The sequence below is a fragment of the Nipponia nippon genome, unplaced genomic scaffold (assembly GCF_047370975.1).
Source record: "Nipponia nippon isolate SJK-2023a ecotype South Korea unplaced genomic scaffold, ASM4737097v1 scaffold_3, whole genome shotgun sequence".
NCBI lineage: Eukaryota > Metazoa > Chordata > Aves > Pelecaniformes > Threskiornithidae > Nipponia > Nipponia nippon.
The window spans coordinates 104,768,656-104,792,331 of NW_028262347.1; the positions used below are offsets into that span (position 1 = coordinate 104,768,656).

At 47.8% G+C, this 23,676-nt stretch overlaps 1 protein-coding gene across 10 annotated transcripts in view; it reads right to left on the reverse strand.

Moving 5' to 3' along the window:
* Positions 1 to 23,676, reverse strand: part of PAX2 (paired box 2) — a 98,808-nt gene that overhangs the window by 24,252 nt on the left and 50,880 nt on the right. For all 10 annotated transcript variants that reach the window (XM_087767901.1, XM_087767906.1, XM_087767899.1 and 7 more), the window contains 2 exons: positions 3,208 to 3,383; positions 1,225 to 1,351 (listed from right to left, as the gene is read on the reverse strand). In XM_087767901.1, the coding sequence (XP_087624027.1) occupies positions 1,225 to 1,351; positions 3,208 to 3,383 (303 nt within the window). The remainder of the gene's footprint in view (positions 1 to 1,224; positions 1,352 to 3,207; positions 3,384 to 23,676) is intronic.

The window sequence follows — 23,676 nt, forward strand, 5'->3', positions numbered from 1 at the left end:
TGGTAGCCAGAAGTTGCATGTAATAATATGCCTTTGCACAGTGTTTGCTGAACAAGCAATGACTGCCTGCCTCAACCATGAGCTGCTTTGGCCTCAGGGGCTATTAGCTGGGGCTTCTGCAAGAAAAAGTTGAGATACAAACTCCAGTGCTCTTGATTCTGTGCCATCAGAGGACAGCTTTTCGGCCAAGAGGCAGCAGCTCCTTCCCTTGCTAACAGGACTTAGACCTTTGTCATGAGTTATTTCTCAACTTAACACTGCAAGGTTTCTAGAGGGACCGCAGCAGTAGGGCAAGGGGGATATACCAAACCGGGGCGAGTCACCTGGGCCTTGCCAGCTGCTCTAGCCACCCAGGAGGAGATGTGCAAATCTGTGGTGGCTGTGTGAGCAGGGTGCAGTGGAAACTAAAGCCTGAGAAGAAGGGCTGTGGCACCAGAATATCTCCTTATGGCTCTAGACACACACAGGGCAGGCAGTCTAACACTAGTATGGTGTGCCTCGCAGCCCCAGGACAACCCCGTGCCGCTCAGGTCCTGCACGTGCCACCAGCAAAGAGAAAGTTTCTGTGGAGCAGCTGCTGCAGAAATTGCCTCCTACTTCTGTGCATCCTGATTCCTCTACTGTCTTGCACTTTCTCTCATTTCCTACTCTCCCAGTCACACCTAAGTTTAATGTGCCCACACAGGAGGGAAGGGGGAAGGCTGTGAACAAATTTCTTTTGCCAGCTGCTGTTAGAGACTCATGGGCTTAAGGAAGAGGGAGTTTAGCAGTCACAGTTCAGCAGACCTCAGTATTTAGTTTGCAAATGCCAGGGCTGAATAAAACTTAAATTATTATCTCCCCCTGAGATAATCAAGTGTAGATCATGGGTAAGCCACGACCCTCTTGTTCTCAGACACAAAGGAAAAAAAACACAGTGTGTATTTGGACATACCTGTCCTCCACCAACATCCATCCCTAAGTCCCATCTGGGCACACAAGTTCCCGATTCGCGCCTGGGTTTGCCTGTCTTTCAGTCACACCTGGGCACCTCTAGGTGTACCCAAAACCACCAATACTCTAAATTTCAAGCTTCTCTTGAGCCCTTACATCCTCCACAGTCTTTCTGTCTCTTTCCATGTTTGCCACAGAGGGATATCTTGCATTAGCAGAAAAAGCAGAAGCTAATGGTGATGAGGGAAATAAATAAAAAGCTTGGTTCTGCTGTTTGGTCAGGCAGCTTACCGGTCACCACAGGGTACGTCTGGGGTCCTGACACATTTGTCCCCAGGTCTGGGTTAGCAGAGGTGGATAGACTTGATTTGACTTCATCGAGACCAGGGGTCAGAGCTGGGAGGGAGTACTCATTACCCTGGGGAAGAGAGGAGAAAGACAGCTTGCTATTGATGTGCCGGGAGAAAGGGAAGGGTGTACAGATGGGGGGGAGGAAGAGGAGAGATGCAAACTCCTGCACAGATGGAAGAGGAGGAGGAGGAGGAAATGGAGAAGATGAAGTGACAAGAGGGTTGGGGGGGGCTCCTAGGATGAGCTATCCCACCCTCCTGTGTGCCGCTGTGAAGGGGAAGAGGGGTGAGGCCGGGTGCAGGATCTGGCCTGTTATCTGTCGTACGACTGAGCCTTCGTTCGGTGCTGTGGGGACGGGGATGGCTGCCTGTGCCAGCCCAGGGGAGAAGAAACGGGAAATCCACGTCCCCTCCTCTTGGCTGAGCGGAGGCGGGAGGTGTTTGCCCTGGTGACAAGGACAGCTGGGGCAGAGGACTGCAATGACATGACTGGGACAGGTGGGCTGTAGGAAGCGGCCAGTGTTGGCCCACTGTAGCCAGGCTCTTTGCTGAGTCGTCTGCCTCCCCTCCGCTGTTACCTCTGTCCTAGCTCTTTAAAAACAAACAAAGAAGCCTCATCCCCTGCCTCTGTCACTCTGTGCATTGGGGTATGAAATTGGGGAGGGGGGAGCCACATGGCTAACAGAAGGGTGGGAGGGGGAGAGCCATTGAATCTGAAAGGGTGTCCTGTCCGAAAGGCTCTGGTAATTGCCTTTTTATTGTGGCAGCCTCCGGACCAGACGCGGGAGCTGGAGAAACCGGGAAGGCTACAAAACAGCAGGAAAAGTTGCTCTGATTAATATTACGTTAAATTAAAACTGATTTTCTGCTCTTTCTGCTCTGTTTTTTTCCATGCGCTTCCCCAACCCCCTCCCCACATCTCCCCCTCCTCCAGTGGGCTCCCTGCACGCTGCCCCCTCCCCGCCCCTATCCCTGCTTGGCTAGGACTGCCTAGTCATTTCCAATTCCTTCTCGTATTGATCTTCCTGTAGAAATCAGTTTTGTAATTAGCTGCAAATTAGGCCTTCTACTGGGGGTGAGCCTGCCCCCTGATTTATCACCAGAGTAATTCGCTGTGATCGGAGAGAAATTAAAATGAACTCAATTAGGCTTCGGATTTGCTTTATGGGCCCTGCTCAGAGTTTCAGGGGGAAAAATGACTGTGCTGGTGCTTAATAGTCTAATGAAAGTAAATAAAGGTTATTCATTGTAATAAACCCAGGGACTCTGGGATGAAGGGAGTCCACAGCCAGCCTCTCCTTCTCTTCCTTTGTTGGTTTATGGCTTGGGGCGGTTTAAAACGACTTTTGATTTTCATTTTATTAAGACAAACAGCTTTTGGGATAAAAGGCCGGGGAAGCGGGGGAGAAAAGGAAAGTGGGGGCAGAGCTGCAGAAGTGCGGAAAACTAGGTTGGAGATGGGAGTCAAGTCTCAGCTTTGGGCCATGAAGGAAAGTGCTCCATTAAAGCCCGAGCCTGTGGCACACTGGTGACCGGCATGATCTGAGAGTGCAGGAGTTTCTGTGCAGTGCTGCGTGCCGGTGAACATGCATGGCAGTGTTTGCATGTTCATGGCAAGAACATGCCCTCATACCTGCAGATGTGTGTGCAGAGGGAAATGTGGACATAGAGATTTAGGGACAACACCGTGTGCGTGTATACGGCAAGATCACGAGAGGAGGTGGAGCTCATGTATACACGTGCATCAGCACAGTGATATATTTACAACTAGAAGGTGCTGTAAAATGTAAATGTGATGTATGTGCAATAACAGGTCAGTGTGAGAACAAGGTGTGAAGAGGGGGAGAGTGATTTTGGTGAGGGGATCTCCCTGCCATCATCCTATGGGTGCCTGTGGGTCCCCATTACCAGGCCGGGCCCTCACCTGCTCAGATTTGATGTGCTCTGATGTTTGAAAGACGTCAGGGTAAGAAGGACGCTCAAAAACTCGATCTAAAGCTTCCAGCTGCTGCTGGGTGAAAGTGTCGCCACGAAGGTGCTTCCGCAAACTGTCCACGCTGCTCTGGGAATCTCCGTTGGGAACTGAGCCCTCGGATACATCTGCAGGGCACAGACAGAGAAAACAGGGAGTTAGCACCACCCTGGCTCGGATCAGCAAGGGATGTGGGACAAGGACAGAGCGGGGCCCTCTGCCTCCACCCAGGGAGCTGTGCCACTCCTGCGGGAAGGGGAGGCTGCAGGGACCCGAGGGAAGACCCCTCCTGTCTGCTGGAGCAGCCGGGCTGCTCCCGTGGGCTCCTTGGGACTATCCTGCCCAGGGTGAGTGAGGCTGTGGAGAATGGTGCTCGGCTCAGAGATGAGTTTCGGTTCCGCTGATTTTCAGTGTTAAAAATTGCCAAATCTCTGTTGCTGAGCATAAAATGGGAGCAAAGCACAGCGATTAGCATCGCTAGAAGGCTACTGGAGAGGCAGCTCACAGAGAAACCAGAGTGCTGAGGATGGACCTGTGCTGGAGAGGGCTGAGGAAGCCTGGAATGGAGAAAGGGCTTTCTGACAGCTTGGAAGGGAATAAGTCTCTCTTGTAGCTCCCCAGTCCCAACAGAAGTTATATCGCTGTTAGGATTTCCTTCTCATCTCATCTTGTCCTGTCATACCCCAGATGAGCCTTTCATCCCCCTCAGATAACAGGAATGATCCTGTTTCTGAGTCCATGTTTCACCAGAGACGAGTCTCTCGCTGTGGAATGTCTGTCCCATCCAACATACGTTGATTTCTGTTATGATCTCTGTCCCATTCTCCTACATGTAGCTCGTAATTTATCATAACCCGTATCTCTGTTATAAAACTCCTTCCAAAATGAGATGAATCTTTGTCTGTGTCAGTCCCCCTTCCTATCCAAAATGAATTATTGTATTACAAAACCTAGTCCTACTCAGTGGGAATCGGCCTTCCTGGGAATCCTTTGTTCTTACTAGGAAAAAAGGCTTTTTCTGGTAAAAGCATCACCAGAAGTGCATCTCTGTCCCTGCAACAGCCCTCTGACACAGTCCAATCTCACTGCAGTGCCTCCTGCTGCGTTCCAGGTGTCTCTATCTCTGTTGTGCCATCCCACATCTCTCACAGCCCACTCATCCCCTCCGAGGTGAGTCCATTATAAATGCCCTGCCCCATCCAAAGTGAATCTTTCCCTGTGATAAACCATCTTATCACCCACCTGTTTTTGGTGTTCTGTTTTTTTTTTTTCCCTGTTATCCCCCAACTCAAATGAGGTGCATTTATCTCAGTTATAACCCCTTTTTATCTGAAGTGAGTGAGTCTCCTGCTATTAGCATCTGTCACGTCCAAGGTGAGTCTGTCTGTTATAACCTCCTGTCCCAGCTGAAGTGAATCTTCCTTTGTCATAATCCCTCATCTCATCTGAGGCAAGTCTGCTCATTATAATCTTCTCCAACTGTGCTGAGTATCTTTCTGCTGTCACCTCTCAGCCTAACTTTGGTGAGACTGGTTATAATCCCCTGTCTCATCCATGCTGATATACCTCCATACCCTTCATGCTGAATCTCTGCCTACTGTGGTTCATCAGATACAAGTCTGTCATATCACCCTGTCTAACCTAAGATCAGGTTCTCCCTCTTACGCTGTGATTACCTTCCTGCTTTTTCACTATTATTCCTCATACTTCAGCCTTTCTGGGTGGCTTCCAGTCAGTGAATCTCAGAAACTTGCTGTCTGTCAAGAAAGTGATTGAGGGATCTGTATAGACCTTTTCCCTCCTCCACGCGATTGCAACTGTACTCATGGGCAGACGATGCTTCCAGGAGCCTGGAGTAGCATTCACTGTGCAATGGCCAGAACCATGCCACTCCGCTGCTTCATCTTTTAGCTCATGGATGATGCCAAGATGGGTATTTTCCTGGCACAGTTAATGCCCAACTGGTGGCCCGGAGTTATAACTGAGCCTGCTGCCTTCTGGCTATGAGATATATCCGTTTATAGGTGATTATACGATATGATATAATCAATAGTACATTATATACAGTAACGTAGTACAGTACCACTCGCAAGACCATAGAAAATATTACATATTGATTTGTCCCAGCCAGCAGCCTTCCCTCGCGCAGCCCCTTCTCTCTTTCTTTTCCACCCCTAGCCAGAGCAGGGCTCTTTACTGGCACTGATCCCTGGCATTTTCTCTTCTCCTCGGGCATTTTTGCACAAGGGAAAATTCTCAAGTTCCTGAAAGCTGGAGTTCCTGACAGATTTGACTAAGAGGAAACAAAGCGAAGACCAGGCTTGGTGGACTGCACACTGCATGTGTCAGTGCAGTCTTCGTGTTTTAGATGGACTGGGCTGTTACTGCAGGGGGTAGCTTTCAGGAGGACTAGGGTGGCTCGAGGCTCATGCTCCCAGTTCCAGTAGGCACATCTCTCTGGTCCTCCCTGCAGAAAGCTGGCACAGAACTCCTGGGTCCAGGCTCGGAAAAAAAAAATGTGTGTTTCTGTATCAGCGCTTCTTTCAACCTGCCTGCAGCCTGTGAAGCTGTTTGCCTTTGAGGATTTTTCCACATGTGTCAGTCAGTGTGCATGAGTGTGCACACCATGATGCTAATACACGTAGGTATTTTTGCAGTAGATCATTATTCTGGTGTTCTTTAGATTCTGTATCACCATACATGCCTGAGCAGCTGTCTGTCTGCAGCGGCTGGTTTAGGCTATATTTGATTTTCAAGGATGGCAGCCCTACACTATGCGTGGTATTTTGGTGTGAGTGGACAGGTGTTCATATATACAGTAAAACTTCCATTGATTGTCATTAAACCGGATTTTACCCTTAGCCCTGGGTGGTTACACAGGCTAGGGCACACATGCACATGTATTTGCAATTCCTGTCTGCCTGCAGAGCCCTGTGCACGCGTGTCTCCCGTGTGTGCACAGGCCATGCCTTTGTGTGAAGAAGCTGAAACCACAGCTTTCCCAAGTCACTGTAGGACTCTCTTTTCCTTCATTTATTCAGGAGCCCTTCAGATCTTGACAAATCTGTCACTCTAAATTTGCGAGAGATTATGGTGCTCTCTCCCTAGCACGGAGAGAGGTGATATATGATATCTGCTGCCCCTATTGATTGCCTGATCTGGTGGCAGAGGGCTGGCGAAATGAACTTGAAATGAACATCATGCCTCAACTCATTGTGCGTATAATACACTACTTAATCCCACATTTTTCAGCCGCTATGGAATTCAATTGATCAATCATGTCCCTCTGATAGTACTGTTTTAGGGGTTATTGCTGCTCTGCTCACTGACCTTTTTATTTATTTATTTATTTGTGTCAGCGTGTGTGCATGTGCACGTAAGTGCATATGTGTATTTGGGAAACTCAGGACCAGCTGATAAGAAAGGACCTGTATAGTCAGTGGGAAATGAAATAAAAGGATGAAGGGAGGAGAAAGGGAAGGAATGGGGTTAGATAAGAAATCAGAATGACCAAAGCAAGGAAATAGATAGGGAGAGGTGGAAAAGTTGTAAGGAGAAAGGCAATGCTTTAGTTTAGGTGGGAGTTCTGGATATGGGGGGTGGGGAGGGCACTCTGCCATGGCCTAGGCTTTAAAATCTACAAAAGAAAAGAAACTTTTGACAGAGGCCTGTAGGCTACCTCGAGGTGGACCTTGTCTAAACAGCTTGCAGTAGTGTTGGACTTAATGGTAGGGCACACAAATCCTAAACTTCACAGAGCAATAATATGAGCTGTGCATATGGATTTTACTTACGAAGCAGAGAAAGTTTAACAGAGATGATCCTGAAAGATTTATATGTCTTGTGTTGCTAACACCAAGACATTCACAGTCACGGATCATTATATTTTCTTCAAAACCAAAGGACTGTAAATCCCCTGTGTTTGTTTTCTGGTGTCAAAACCTATAGAGGATGCATTTTCATTTTTTCCCCAAAACTGCAAGGGACAGACACTTATCTCTGGTTTTAGATCAAAGTTGCTGTTCTCATCTAAGCATATGACTCTGTGAGCTCGACTATCAGGAGAAGCTTCAAATACTGTAATACACGAAGTATGAGAGCTGACAATTGTGTGGGTGTGAGCAAACGTGGCAGTAAGGAGGACTTTGGGGAAGAGATGGAGCCCATCAAAGGGCTGTGGGTGAAAGCGAAGGGAGGGCTCATGGGGAAAATTTGAGTTGGAAGAGACTAGCAGATCCCATGAGGAACGGCACTCTGGTGGGCAACAGTCACTTCAGCTGATGAAGAACAGTGCTAGGAGTAAAAGCTTAAGGGATGGGGCTTTGCTAAGAAAGCAGCTCTTGGAAGGGGTGCTGTGGTGAAGCAAGGCTTCAGCTGCAGGATGAGTCTGGGGATGCCACCTAGGTAACTGCGCTGGCTGTACCATTAGGAAGCATCATCACCTTTCCCAGTTCCCTTTTTACTGGCGAGGGAAACTGTGGTACTGTGACGCAGGGACACCTCTCTCTTTAATCAGAAAGATCTTAACAAACAGCTTAAGAGGTGAACCATGGCCTCGGTCACTGTGTCCCTCACAAGAGCACACAGTTGCTGTCAGCGTGATCAGGACTGGCCTTGCACGTGTGACAGGAAACATCTCTCCTCCCGAGGGGCCGCCGAGGGAGCGCACGCAGCCAATGTTCAGCGTAAACCTTCGACATAAGACACAGAAATGCTCCACGGGTGTCACAGAAGTATCCTGACAGATAACAAGGAAATGCTGTGCCAGAGGACACAGGAACAACCTTAACTACATCTGACACAGGGAATATGCCCGTTAAATAGCTCCAGAACAGAGAGACATTCCCAGGTCTGGAAGCCACAAAGACACCATCATGTACAAGTAGCACAAAGCAGCGTAATACAGTTACCTCCCTGGCTACGGGTGACAGAGAGCACCCTTGCTCAGGGTCGGACAGGGCTACCTCAACAAGTAATTCAGAAATATTGCTGACATAGGAAGACCTTTGTGGCACAGTAACGTGTAGGAGGGTCATGAGAAGCTGTGCAGCTGGCACACGAACATGGAGATACTGTTCTCTTTTGGGGCAGGGGCTATTACCACCCCGTGACATGTCTGCCCACTGCCTCGTGGGGCCCGGATCTCAGCTGGGGCCTCGCAGCACTACCAATAAAAGTCACAGTCATAATAAAAGCGAATGTGACTGGCATGAGAACTGCCAGCCAGGTGACACAGCAGAACCCATCTAATTGTCAAAGCCTCCGAGGGAAACGCATCTGTCTAACGCAGCAGTGCTGAGCCGGCTGCTGAAATGCCATCCCTCTGCGCCAGCGAGGCGACCCTGTCCTCTCCTGCAGTCTGCCTTTGTCACCATCCCCGCTGGGGTGCTTAACTCAGAGCAGCCCCGTCCCACTCTCCGAGCACTCTCGGCTACGTGTGCTGCCCTTTCCCAAGTCACCCTTTATGTTAAGACTGCTCTTTCCCTCTATCCGATTTCCCTTCTCTTTTTTCCCCCTCTGATGTGTTCCCGTGTCCCCACGCAGCCTGGGCCTGTCAGGCAGCTTTCCTGGACGTCCCGGGGGGCCTTTCCCCACACTGCCAGTTGTTGCAGTTTCAAACTCAATTGTTCTCCTCGGTACTGAGGCAAATGGAGTCATTAATTACCTTCTATCGGCTGGGCCGAGTTCAGAACGCGATCGATAGCCAGCGCTTGTCATTCACAGCAGCCAGCCCTGCGCAGACCCTCACGCTGCATTTGGCATGGGTCCAGGAAGGAGCCCAGCGCTATCAGACCTGGGCTTCAAACCCTGGCGTCGAGCTTCTGCTGGGAATAGCAGACCTCCTGCGTCCGTGTCTGAGCTGACCCCCAACCAAGGGAGAGATCAGGGACAAAGACCTGGGCTGAGGGAGCGGATCGCACATTTTCACACGGTCAGAAGTGTCTGGTACTGGTGTCCTGGTCTGCACAAGCTGATCCAGTCTGGCTATCACGATGTTTCTAGAGACCCCATTTGCATCCTCAATGATTATTAAACTAATACTGTACTCCCCACAGCAGGGAGAAGGACAAGGACTGGCAGCCCTAATCTGGCAATCTTTTCACCTGTGTAACTTTCTTGCCTTACTCCATAGGGTTTGGAAAAGGAAGGCTGTAAAGTTTGGTTTACATTTCCTTCCAGAATAATTTTTGCAGCCTTTTGGGCAGTGTGAAAAGAAGCGTCATCTCTAGACGGGCCAGTTCTGTATTTCAGCACATAGTTGTGCTGCAAGAATTGTCAGGGCTTTGATTGTTATAACTGAACTGGTGGGGAGAAACATGAACCTCAAATTCAGGTGGAGAGGATCCCAAGTGAGTGCAGGACAGAGATGACACAGCATGGAAGGGGCTGGCAAGGTCCAGCAGTGCATAGAGAAGGAATGTTATCAGGGATCTACACTGTGATAGTGGAAGAAGATACGGTACAAGTTCAGGTTATGTACAGTATCCTGCAAAAACAGGGATAGTGGGAGATGAGTGCTGGAGGAATATCACCTCGAGGAAGTGTATCAGCCTTTGTGAACTCTGCAGTCGTTCAGATTCCTGTGTCCTTTTGCCTCAAGGGAATCCACAAGCCTGAATCCGAGTATGCTAATTGATGGTGCTGTGCTGGTCCATGTGTCTCTGTAATTTAAGTGTGTCAGCAACACATAAACTGTGTGTATTTGTTACTCACATGCTCAGGCTCAGAGCAGAAAGGTTCAGAAACAAAGGGATTTTATGTTTTGAAATGAGAGTATAGCTCAGATGAGGAATCGGTGAGCAAGGAAGGCTGCTCATGCAGGGAAGTGAGCGTGCCTGACCGAGGAAGAGTGAGATGTGTGCCGGTGCCCGACAGCTGGGGGCTGCAGTGCTTTTAACACAGGGGTTGTGTATGACAGAGTACCTCAGATGGAGCAGGGATGGGCAGTGCAGCTTTAATGCAGGGCTTACATGAGCAAAATGGCAATGCTCAATGAGAATGTAAATGAAATGAATTGTGTGTGCAAATGTGTAATGAACTGTGTACTCAGATCTGTCTTGGATTATCATGGGAGCATGCAAATGTGCATTTAAGGAAGTGAGTGTGTGTATGCGTATGAAAATCATATGTATTTACTACAGCATCTAAGTGTATGGTTGCAAATTCGACCCAGAGCATCTGGGAAACTAAGTCTGTACAGACTTGGGTTTGTGTGTTAGATAGTAATAATCAGCATATCCAGCCTTACCGAATACACCAGTAAAGGCCTTTTGAGGTGTTAGGCTGCAAGCAGCTGCCTCAGACGTGCGTACAACATGTACTACAGCATGTGTGGGTGTGCAGATGAGGTGTGTTAGCCTGGGTAGTCAAAGCCAGTGGCTTCTGTGAGAGCAGTCGCTGCAGCTTTGTGACCTTTGGGTATGCTGGAGGTGAGTGGACATATTCTGCTCTCAGTTGGGTTGTTGCAAATCCACAACAATTCCCTTACCTCAGAAGAGGCACTGGGGATTTATGCCATTGTAATGAGGGACAGAGCGTAGGTCCAATATCTCTTACTAGCACTATTAGGCTTGACTGTTAGCCAGGTAGAAATGCAGCTGCCTCCAGGACCCAGTACACTTGCTTTGTTTATGTTGGCAGAGTAGCAAGCAGCATTATCACACAGTGGGCCAGATCCTCTAGTTAGTGTAAATCTCTAAGTCTCTGGCATTCAGTGGTTATACTGATTTACACTTCCTGAAAGTTATCAGATGGGTTATCCTAATTTATGCTGTTGTGGTGTCCACAACATTGTCTTTAGTGCAGAGCCCTCGGGGAGAGCTGCTGCCGCAGGAATGCGGGGCACCGGGAGCTATGCTGTTCCCTCTGCCAGGGCAGAAGCTGTTCTTAGCATCATTGGGATGACTTAGCTCCTTCCTCTCATCTTCCTAAGCCCATTTGTTGGGGAGCTACTTCTTGGCAGGATCCCCCTTGGTGAGCACATAAAAAAGTGTGGCTTTTGTTAGCTCCAAAGGACAGAAGCAACACAAAAAATTACATCGCATGCAGCCCTAACTATGCTTGTTTAGAGAAACTGCTTGCATTTATGAAGTCTTTGGTGCGGAAAGCAGGGTTGCAAATGACTGCATCAGAGCGACAGTAAAGGCCATTAATTTCCTGTTATGTTTTCCTGTGTTGGGGGCTTTATTAATTTAATTTTACACTGTCGAACAACAGCGAGCGCTGACACCGCCACACTCGGAGGGTTTTTTTTTTCTCAAGCAGTGCTTTGCCTGACATGCAAATGAACACTGCTATCAGGACCGCTAGAGACAAGGGAGGGAGCACAGAGCTGGGCTGTCCCCATCCAGCCCCATCTCCCAGTTTCTGGGAGATCCCTGAGATTCCAGTGGAGCACACTGGCACCTGAGAGGCCACCAGCGCTAGGGCTCAGAAGATCTGAATCAGGCCATGGACACCTCTAAGGCACAGTGTAGAAAATATGAATTCCTCTTTAGCCTGCTGGGTTCCATGGGCTTGGTCCCCCACTAACATGCCTCGTAATACCTCCTTTCCTTCTGTTTCCCTTGCTCTAGACTCTCCTTTCCTTTCATTCCACCTTATTTTCCCCTCATACACACTTTTACCTTAACCTCGCAAGTCAAAGAAGGCTGTGCCTGCCCCTGAGCCAGATGCTAGTGAATCACGTTACTGGAAGCCCTTCTGAGTCAGCACTAAACCAGTGCTCAAGCAGGGTGTTTTTAGAGCTGCCATTTTTGACGTGCCATAAAACAAAGGCTCCAATCACTCGGAGTCATTAAAATTCCCATGGCATTTTTTGCAAGAGTGCAGACATTAACCTGGCTGTCCTGAACAAAATCCAGCCTGAGTGATTACCCACAGCATATCTTAATTCTCCTGTGGTTTCATTTGGACATGGCACAGCAAAATTTCACTGTTGATGCTCTGTATTGTTCAACATCTGCCATGGTCCACCTGAGAGTCAGCCACATTTCAGTAGTAAATGAGATCTTCAGAATAGGAAGGTTAATAAACAATGTATTATACAGGACGGGTAATTGCAAAATGTCATGCAATGAAAGAGCTACAGGCTTGCAATATGCTGCAATCTGCTTGGACTGTCACCATGCAAACTCTTTTTTTGAATGCTCATTCCTATCATAACTGTAAAGCATTAGTAGAGTAATTTGGAATCTTTCTGTGTGAACTCACGTGAAGGCCCTTACTGATATATGAAGGATCCTGTACTGATACGACCTCTACAAGATGTATGTCGGAGATATGTTCCAAACTGCAAGAGGTAGTCCCCAAACCAGAGGGGGCTCAGTCATGGGTAGCAATCAGTTTCACAAACAAGAGAGGGCTGTGCAGACAAAAGCCATAAGTATCTTTGAGGATTAGCTAGTGGGGTATTTTTTTAGTTCGCTGGGATTTAGTAAAGTTGTCCCAAACTCTTAGGATAGTTCTGATCTGCTTGCAAGGTCAACTCTTCTGTTCAAGGCCCACCTCTTCCCACACTAGATGCCAAAAGCCAAAGCAAAAAAACAACAGCTCCTTTGGGAAACCAAGCATGGAAGTGTACCTGTCCTTTATAACAGCCTTTTCTAAAGCATCTAAAAGAGGACTAGAAGGTGCTCAAGACTTGATGGACATTTCATACACAATAACCACCTCATTAAGGTTTAATCAGATGCCTACAGACCTGTTCCAATGCAGATCCCCAACTTAAAAGCAGAATAACACCTCTAAGAACTCAAAAAAGGCAGAGCCAGTGAGGGAAAGAAATCCTGACCTACTCTGCATCCACATGGAAACAGTGATACCCACGACCTAGCTCCTGTTCTGGCACTGTGCTCCTGTGTGTTTTCCTGTAGCTGTTGACCTGTGTGGGAAGAGGACTTTGTACCTTGAACCCAATGGGAGCAGTAGGATGCTTGGGTGGATGAAGGAAAAACAAAGGGGAAATGTGGACCTAGGTATTATTTTTAGGCCCCTTGACAAAACTCTGACATTTTAAAGGGCCTTAAAATGGGCATGAATTGCATTTGACACCTATTCAAAATGTCTTTATTTTATCTGATTGATGCATGGAAAAAATCACCTTCAAAGAATTATGGACAGAGACAGACGGAAGACAGACAGACATGTCTGCTATGTCTCGATAGATAGGTATATGTAACTGCTTCTTTCAGACCATCTACTGTTAACAGAGTTGTCTTCCATATGCCAAGTCTTAGAGCTTAGCCTAGCCTCTGCAGGCCACCACAAAATGCTGTTCGTTTCAGGTCTTACTTGGCAGCCACAGAGATAGCTGGAGGAAATCCAATATTCCCTGAAAGGGTCTTAAAATATTCACAAACTGCATTTTTCTTTAATGCAAGTTCTTGTGGCAAAATTAAGCACACTGGTTTCTCTCTCTCTCTCTCCCCTCCGCTCTAGTCACCTCCCTGCCCCTCACCTATGTCCTGCCAAGATTCTCACGGGCTAATCACTTGGTGAGATCTTGTTGCTTCCCCCTGGGATCCAGTGAAAGAAGGCTGGAGGATCTGATGCTATCACTTAGGGAAGCAAAGAGCTCCTGCTTTCCTCCCAAACAGCAGCAGACCCCATTTTGGGAGGAGGAGGGGTTTCTCGCTGGCCCTGACTGAGAACAAGGTGCTTAGTGTTTTCCTTTAGCACAAGAAGACACCCCTCTATAGGAATGTTTTCCATCTACGAACGGCAAGTGATGCTTAACATTACATTGACGTAGACTTGGGAGTGCAGACATAGCCAAATTAGGAGCTAATTGGTGCACTGGGGATTGACTGTTGGGCACCCTTGGCTGCTGGGATGTGATCGGAAAGAGAGAGAGAGAGAGAAAGAAAGGGAGAGAGCAGGAGCCGTCCTCTGCCGATGCCTCTCTAAAGGTTGGGATTCCTGAGGCCGCTGCTGTCTAGTGCTGTCAAGGTCAGCAGGTTCGGGTTCACTGAACGGTCAGGATGGTTTGAATTACTGGCACTGCCTGCCGATTCCTCCGCTGATCGTGATCCGTCTTCCAGGGCCGGCTGCGGGATGCTGCTCCCTGGCCATGTGCTGCGCTCGGTGTGGGGCACAGGGAATGTCAGAGAGGCAGATGCTCTTGTTAAGAGGATAAGTTTTTAGGAAGATTTAAGGAGCCAAGGCAATGCCGAAGAAAGGCACATACTCCACGTGCTGAGCACGTGGAGACAGGGCTTCCAGAAACAGCAGTTCTGATCTGTTTTTCTTTTACCTGGAGAACTGCCCCCTGCAAGCTTCTGCATTTCATGAAAGTTCGGAAAATGGCTGTAATGGGGCCTACCATACCCTTATGGGGTGAAAAACCTGTTGGTGAAGATTTCTTTCCAATTCTATATAGGTAGAATGCTTAGTGAGCAAAGACTAACATGCGACTCTATGTAAGCCATACTGCTAGGACATTTTCTCCCCAAACACAGGTAGCTGTGTGACCAGGCTAAAGGGCAGGGGTAGCCAGGTGCGTTCCTCCAAGGTTGTCGGCAGAGAGCACCAGAAGGTACTCAGAAAGCTGCCTGCCAGTGTGCACCCCAGCAGGCAGGCTTGGAGCCACTGAAAGGGACCTCACCAGGGCAGGTGGGGAGAAGCCATGACTGCAAGGGTGCGAGTATGCACAGGCAGGCTGCCGGTGTCACAGACGTGTGCCTAGAGCGGCATCAGCGTGCAGCTGAGTGCCTCCGTGTGTGTGTGTGTATACTGTGCACATGTGCTGTCCAAGCATCCATAGCAGCAGTGATAGCAGAAGGAAGCATGTGAGAAAAAGCATGGCAGGAGAGAGCAACAAAAGGGAGTCAGAAGAGGACTGGGGGCTGTGTGGAAGTAGTGTCCAGTGTTTGACAAGAACATCTCCACAGGCATCATTGACTGGCTTTCAGTGGAGCTGCACTACAGAGAAATCTGACCCTCTCAGTCCATAAGTTAGAGTGCTTATTTTTGTTTCTTATTCTGAGGTTTGTTGTGTACCTCTGTGAGTCAGCTCCTGGCTGCAGTCAGCTACATCTGCCTATAGCTATGTGTATGCAGCTTTCGTGCTGCATCTGCCTACCATGCACATTTCTACACCTGGAGGAAACTCAGGGTGATGCTGAGAATGGAGCTGCATGGCGCTGCCTGTACCTGGTGCCCATACATGAGGCCTCTTGCGCAGCACTCTCAGTGCTCATCAAGACATGGGATAGATCAGGGTTAACGTCATGCAATCTCCTCTGTACAAGGGAAGCCCCTGTCTCCTCTAAGCTCAACGCAAGTATTCTAAGCAGGTTCTCTGTGTGGCCTGGTCCCTGTGCATTAGGAAGAACGTTTTGCCTACCGTCACCTCTGCTCTTGACTCCTCTCCCAGTTCCCTCTTCCACTGCAGAGCAATGGGCTCTGGCAAGAAGGGTCAGGGACAGTGCCCAGTATCGTGCTGGTTTACATTAATGAGATACACACAGTGTAATCCAGCAATGGAGTCAGCTCCACAAAAGGAGGTAATAGCAGGCTGCCATGAACAGAGCAGCTCAGGTAATTGGTTTATCTATCTAGAAGCAGTAGTAGCAATCTCTGCACAGACAGAGTAGCAGTAAAGTCTCTTCCTTAAGGCTATTTCCTTTGTCTTTTCAATTGCTTGCACATCCATGTGAGATAGAGAGAGAGAGAGGAAGAGAGAGCGAGCTAGAGAGAGAGAGAGAGGGAGAAATGTTAATTTGTGAATTAATGGCTTTTCTCAGTGGAATTGTAAATTCAAATGTCACCTCACAGGGTGACACTACGCTGGGCTGCTGAAGAAGCAATGATAAGATCCCCCCCATCCCCATGCCGACATATACCCATGCCCCTCCCCTCCCTGAAAGATAGCTACAGAGTGGAACACGCTACTTTTAATTTGCAATAACACCACAGCAAAGAGATGCAAGAATGACTGCTTTCTGACCCTCCCTTCCACAACAAGCCGGGCCACATCTTTCCCTTTCCACCTCTGCCTCCTTCCACCCCCTCTTCAACCCCTCCCATTTTAAACCGAGTCCAAGACAACACATTATCTGAACTCCCCCCAACCCAAACTAATCAAAGGATGAGCTAAGGGAGGGCTCTTTAGAACGGATGCCTCTGCAACCCTCTCCTCTCCTGCAATAATCAGGTGAATTAATGACCCTGAAGTTAAAGTGAGAGCTGATACTCAGGCGTTGTGCAGCGTAGGGGAGAAAGCCTTCATTGTTTTCGAGCAGGAGGCGGGCAGCAGCAAGGGAGATTCATGGATGGAGATTGAATATGCAATTTTCTTTCACCTTGCCAAGAGCTGCCCCTGGGCTGTGCCTGGCCTAAATTTTTTTTTCCTCTTGCCATCTCTGCCTTATCCGGCCCTCCCACCTCCCTTCCATTCTTTCCAGAAAATTACCTTCAAAATTGATTTCCACTTTTACAAACAAATATAATGGGAACATGAGGGAGAAAAAAAAATCTTGGGCTGTGATGAATTAGGGCTGTCAGGTGCTTCCAAGTCTCCTTTGTTTTTGTTTTACTGCCCGTTATGTTCTTTGTTTTTCCAGCAACTGGGAATAGTGCCCCTGCCCACACAGTCCCTATGGTCCATGGCTACCGTCACAGGATATGTCCATCACCTGATGTCATCACTGTGTTATCCCTGCTCTCCTCACTGTGATGCAAACAGCCACTGCTGACAGACTGCCCCAGCCCTTCACACCAGGATGCAACTGATCTCGTGGAGACACTCAGTGTCCCACACTGCTGGTGACCTGGCTCCTACAGCCACGGTACAGGTCCATTGATTTGCCTCCAATCTTCTTCGTCCTGCTCCTTATTCAGCTGATTCTTGATGGAGGTTTCCCAGCCCTCCCTGCTCTGATAGATCAGCCTGGGTCATGGGCATTGCCACCTTGATCCCTGTTGTGCCTCAGTGCCATGTCACCTTGATTCCATAGCAGTATTGCCCTTATGTCTCATTGCCATGTTGCTTGACCTCAAAACAGTGTCATCCCTATCTCCCACTGTCATGGCACCCTGATCCACTGTTATACCAGTAACCAACAACCCTCTAAAATACCATTTGCCTGCACATCGCCAGCTATTCCTGACCCCTTTTGCAGTTTATTCTGTCATCCACTGTGCATTAACCTAAGATCCTGATGGATCCAGGCACCGCGCTCCCTCTGACTCCCATACTCTTTACATCCGTGAAAAAATGTAACAGTCACCTCCCTGAGTGCGGGCAGACCCAGTGTACAACTCCTCTAGAGTGAGCAAGAAGATCTAGAGGGAGACAGGCACCAGCAAAGCTAGGGAGCAGCCTCTGCACAGGTGGACACGCGGGGCAGGCAGAGACGCTGGGAGGAGTTGTAGCTGCCTGGCTCCTGCTGACGCATTAGCTGCAACAGCCCCTCCCAGGAATGAGTCAAAAAGTGGAAGGAGAAGATCTAACCACAAACTAAATACCCACAAATAAACAGTCAGACAAGCACACGTTCATGGCACTCATACAAATAAAGAAAAGCTCTATGCATAAGTAAGACTCACAAAACGTAGCCAATAACATTTAAAGACACAAGAATGCAAACTGGGACACAAGGAGGTACTAATGCAGGTGCATGTCAATTAAATGTAATTTCTGAATAAACAAATAACTTACAAAAATATACATACACTAACTAAACGAAAACCTGGAACTCAAAGTAGTTTCCTTAAATTCACATATACAAAATTAAATCATGTAAACAAATACAAACTATTTACATAAATAAACAACCTTCACACAGGCAAGAACAACCGATATATATATATACAACAGACACACAAATATATAACCCCAATGCAAATACACATCTGTACAAACTATATACAGAAGTGCATAGCACCAACAGGCTACATATTCATATCCAGCAACCACAAAGATACAGTGATAACTCCAAGTATGTAACAACACATACACACAGAATATACATACAAATATACAACATTCACATATATGCTCAAAATGTGAATACAAATACCTGGCATTCATAGAAATACATAGCACTAATACTGAGCCATACATGCCCAGACATCCACATGATCCACAGTATGCATTCTCCTACTAGGCAGTATTATACACAGCTTAACATACACATTTTCCAGGTCTCCATAGGCATGCACAAAAATACGGGTCCAGCCTGCCACTCACCCCAGTACATAAGCACAGATAAGTAGAAACCAGTGATCCTAACACAGAAATACAAAAAACAAACAGGCGTGCATTCCTAGAGACACAAATACACAAGCAGAGACGCACACAAATACAGCTGAAGCCAGACCAGCTTGTCTTCAGATAGTACCAAACCCTGCCAAACTAAGCAGCACTATAAGCTTTAGAAGCAGCGCATTCTGTCCAAACTGCTTTCTGTGATGTAAGCTGTTAACTCTCCCTTACCTGAAGTCCTCCTGAGCAATGCGTACCCCCCAAACCCTCAGGGTGTGTGCAGACACACACACACACACCGCCACCACACGTATGCTGTCTCTCTTGCTTACAGACTGACCTCCAGATTCGTGGTGCAACAGCCCACATTTCTGACAGTGCTGTGCTGCTTATTCGTTGTCCTCTCCTTTATCCAGTTTCCCCCTCCTCTCTTTTTCCACACATTACTCTCCCTTTTCTCACCATCCTCCTGCAGTTTATTTAGAGAGGTGCAGGATGAGCAGCAGGCGCCTTTCTTATGTCCTCCTAGGAGTCTCACCAGCCAAAGGCCCTCAGGAGGTAGAAGTGGGTGGCTGCTGAGAATCAACTCCCTCTTCAATTTACATTTTCATCTAGAATGGAAGGGAGCGTTACCTACACTTGTCTGTATAGACACAATGAGCCTGGCCGTACCCTGTGACCACTGCTGTTTGCGGTGATACACCCTCGCCGCAAGCTTATAGCCACTGGAAACTCAGCCGCACTGCATGAAACAACACAGTCCCAGGGAAAGTAGGAGGAAGACACTGTGAGAGCGTGAAACACTCCAGAAACTGCTCGTTCCATATGCACAGCCATAAACTGCGGGGTGCACGCCCCACAACTGTGTGTGATGGTTGGAACGTGGGGTTAGCACCTGAGGCAATGTAACTGCATGTGTCTCCAGTGTCACTAAGACTATTGCTGACCTGCAATAAAGCAATCATACAGAATAACACAAACACATCAGCTGCGGTGACAAGAAATCACAGCGTGAAACAATGCAGCCACACCACAGACAGCAGTGCTGTTGGGTCACCTGCAGGGGTCCAAACACACTCTGTTGTCTTCAACAACACAACAGTTCTGGGAGAACAGAAATACACCTCATATGCCCAGAGGTGAACATACATCAGATGCCATGATACAGTCAAGTGGAATGACTCACGCGTACTCTTTGCAAATGTATGCAGGCAGCACAGGAAAATAAATGTATTTCCCTACAAGACAGTTAAGGGCTAGACCTCTCTGCACTAGTACAACTACAGCCCCGGTAAAGCATCATCATACTGCAGATGACAGCATAAGCATGCTGTATGTCCTGAAACAACCCCAGTGTGCTGTGGAACAATGTGGTCATACTTCATGAAAACACACAGTTCTCAACGCAGCGCCGCAGTGACATAGCCATATTGACTTCACTCCCATGGCCAGGTGACGGTCTGTTGTCAGTCAACATATTACATCAGCTGCAGTAACAGCTATATGAATTGCAGTGACAGTACCGTACAGCCTGCACCAGTGTACCGACAATTACCACACTGAAACAACCTTACCGCACGCAAGGATGCAGACATAACACCAGAAATGATTCCCAGCCGCCTCTGTGAAGAGTGTAACGGCCTTGAGTGTAATGGGGCAGCATAGTGAGCAGTGATACAGTTAATCTCATTGTTAGTGTTACACACCCACAACCTGTAGCGATACAGTTACAACAACATAACCACAGCCACACTGCCTGCAAATAGATGTTGATGCCGCTGACAAAGACACAAAGTCACCTGAAATATCACAACTATGTCTCCCAAATTGTATTATCGTTGCCACTCTGAACAACACAAATGGGATCATACTTGCAGTGGCACACTCAGCTGCTGTATATCTGGTCAAAAACTCAGACCTTCTTAAACACGTTACACATCTCTCCTCTCTGCGCTACTTTCCACTTAAACAATTGAGCTCCAAATTTTCTTCAAGACAGCCTATGTCCTGGGCCAGTACCTAAAAGAACAACTTTCAGGACTAGGACTGTTGCAGATCTCCCTGCCTCACACTCCACCTGAAGGAGGCATTTCCACTTTCCCAGTAGGAAAATGAGATCATGACCAGCTAGGAAAATCCCCAAGGTGAACACTATCAAAAGCCTGCCCTGCAGTCAGAGTCCTTCCATTTGGAGTGAGGGGAGAGAAAACCACCTGTAACAAAAGCAATGCTTCTCAGTAGAGGGTGTCGTGGTAATAACAGTCAGAAAATTACGCATGCAGCACCAAAGAGACGTGCTGCGACGCTGCCCTTCCTGCAGCTACAGGACTTACAGTGCAAGTGCTCCTGCGGCCAGTAGGCAGCATCCTGTTCCACAGAGCTCAACCCCATTTTGAAGAGTACGGTGAACCACCTGCACGGATACAGCTAACACTCCGGAAAACACCACCAGACCTGCTGAAATGTTGGTGACCATTTACTGTCCCCCTGAACTGACACAGCCCTGCATCACTTACTTCAATGTAAATCACTCTAATCATCAAAATGACAAGTGAAAAAAGGAAAGGAGGAACTTCGGGAGGTTTGCTCCCCCATCTCTGCTGGGGATTCCTTTACTGCATACAGCCTGAGTATTATTGCCATTTACAGTAGCAATCACTCCGTCCCCTCCTCTCCCACAAACCTACTGCTGATATTAGCACTGATCATACTAACAAGCCTGTGGGTTTTATTACTACTGATACTAATAATACTGGACACATTACGTCTGCTCCTGCCAATAACAGGCTGCAGATATGATCCCTGCTAATGCCGGTAATACTGGGGGATATTATCTCTGCCATTGTCAGCACTGCAGATATTATTGCCAGTAATGCTGTCAAATACTACAGATATTGTCAGGGACCAAGATTAATAATGCTGAGAATGTTACAGCACCAGCCTCACTGGAAGACGAATCCCAAATGAGAATTTGGGTCTATAGAGGAAGTCTGTTTGTGGCCAGCTATGGAGAGAAAGAGCTATCTCTAATACGAGTGGTTTTCTAAAGATCCCAAAAGTTTCACCCAGCTGGAGATGCTGTGGTATGCAGGGAATAGTTTGAATTATTGTTTTAATATTATCTAATTATCTGTCTATCTATCCACCTTTCCCTTTCTCCCCATCTCTCCTTTTTTTCCTTAGACGTTGCTCAAGACTACCGTATGAGTGATACTAATTTTTTGTTAGTTCTTCTGGGTCACCCCAATTGTCATCCTTTTAGCTATCAATCGGGGGTTATGGAACAACAGAAATATTTGCATATTATTTTCCCCTTTATCCTTCTGGACATCTTCTTGCTGCTCCTTCATCTGACAATGACCCTGCTGAGCTTGGCCTGCCATCACCGCATAGGACAACATTAGGATCATGAAGAGCCAGAAATTCCTGTTTCCAGCTGCAGCTTGATACTGCAAGACCCTCAATGGTCTTGGGAAAGTCATTACATGCTGCAGGGTCACTTCTGCCTCTGGAAGATGGTGGGTATAAGTGGTGGGGGAGGTCAGAGGGAAATTACAGCAACATTGGCTGTGCCCATAGACTGCAAGAAATGGCACACACTGTGCTACACAGGTGGTGGTGAACTTTTTTAGTGAAATTATTTAAATAATTGTAGGAGACCAGCTCTCTGCTTTGTCTAATCTGTCATGGAAGTCAGAAGGTTTACAATCACTGATCAAAAACTGAAACAAAAGGAATACATGGTCTTAACAGGGCAAATCCTAACCATCCTTCCTAGGCACTCACCTGAGGAAGACACACTGAGTTTTGAGGAAAGACTTGTGACCTGACAGTTCCTTGTTGTGACTAGCAGACACTCAAAGCTACCTCCCTGCTGGCTCTCTCTCAATGCCATAGTCTTCCTAGACCACCCTTGCAGTTGCAACCAGCACATTTGGTAGGTTGGGATTTCTCCTGTTCCCTCTAACTCCCTGTGAGGGACACACCTGGCTGTCAGCGTCCATCGCTGAGCCCACCTCATGCATCCGTTTGGCTCCTTCTGTCCAACTCGGGAGTTCTGCTACATCATCTTGACACATAATTATCTCTCCTCTTCTTAATCATCTGTGCTACTGTCTAATGTAGGCACCAGCTGCAGCAAGGAGGACCTGGGGGAGGGGGTCTGCTCAGATAGAGGCTCCTCTGTCTTTCTCCCACCCTGTTCCCCCCAGCCATCACAGAGGTTGTTAACAAGGTTTTCAGAACTGAGGATTCAGGAGCAGCTTGGTACTTCCCCCCTTTTTGCTGAACTGCATTCCTCACAGAGGAATCCTTGCAGCAGAGCTGGTCCAACAGAGCGGAAAGAAAGAGAGAGCAGTGCTGCTTCTTCTGCCTCCTTTAGGGAAGAGCCACCCCCAAAATGCTGGGAAAGTAGATGTGCATTGGCAGCTCATAAGGGCTTTTCAATGCAAGAATAAACCCTGCAGTTAAGAAACTGGAACAAAACAGTGCTCAGAAGCTCTGGGAAATACTGAGAAGGTGTATGCATCCAGCCTGAGCATGAAAGAAATACCTGCACTGGATTTCTTACCAGGCTTTCCTAATCCCCATCTCAGCTAGGAACACTCAGAGCCCTCAGACCTACAGGGAAGATTGCCCAGGAGTGAGCGCAGGTCACTGGCTGTGCAAAATCTTCCCTTGGACCTATCCAGCCTTAGGACCCAACCCTGCAAAGTGATGATGTCTTTCAGCATTTCTTAAAGCCAGTGTGAGCCCAGATAACTAATCTCTTGGCTAGAGGTGTTTAACAGCTGGCAGGGGGTCCCATGCAAGGTTTTTCTGGGACAGGAGAGCAACATCTCCCTGCAGCAGATATCTGGGATGGCAGGATGAAGGCTGTTCTCTAAGGCAGTTGCAGCTGTGTCATGTAACTGCCTCCTAAAACTCTGAGAGCTAAAGACAAGCAACGTCTCCGGGATTGGCTGGTACCTTTTTGATTCCTAGTGGGATATGTGGGCTCTTGGCCAACAGCAGGGAGTTGCGGAGTGTTGCATGCCCTTCATAAATCAAATCTGGGATGAATTAAGGACAGACACAGAGAGTTGTTCTTACTGTCCGTATATCATTGTGAAGTGTCACAGTCTTAGATGGCTGCTTGGTTGTTTCTGTGTTTAATTGTACTGCTTCAAAAAAGCTCAGGTTCTGAAGCTGGAAGTGACTGTGTGGCTGCATCT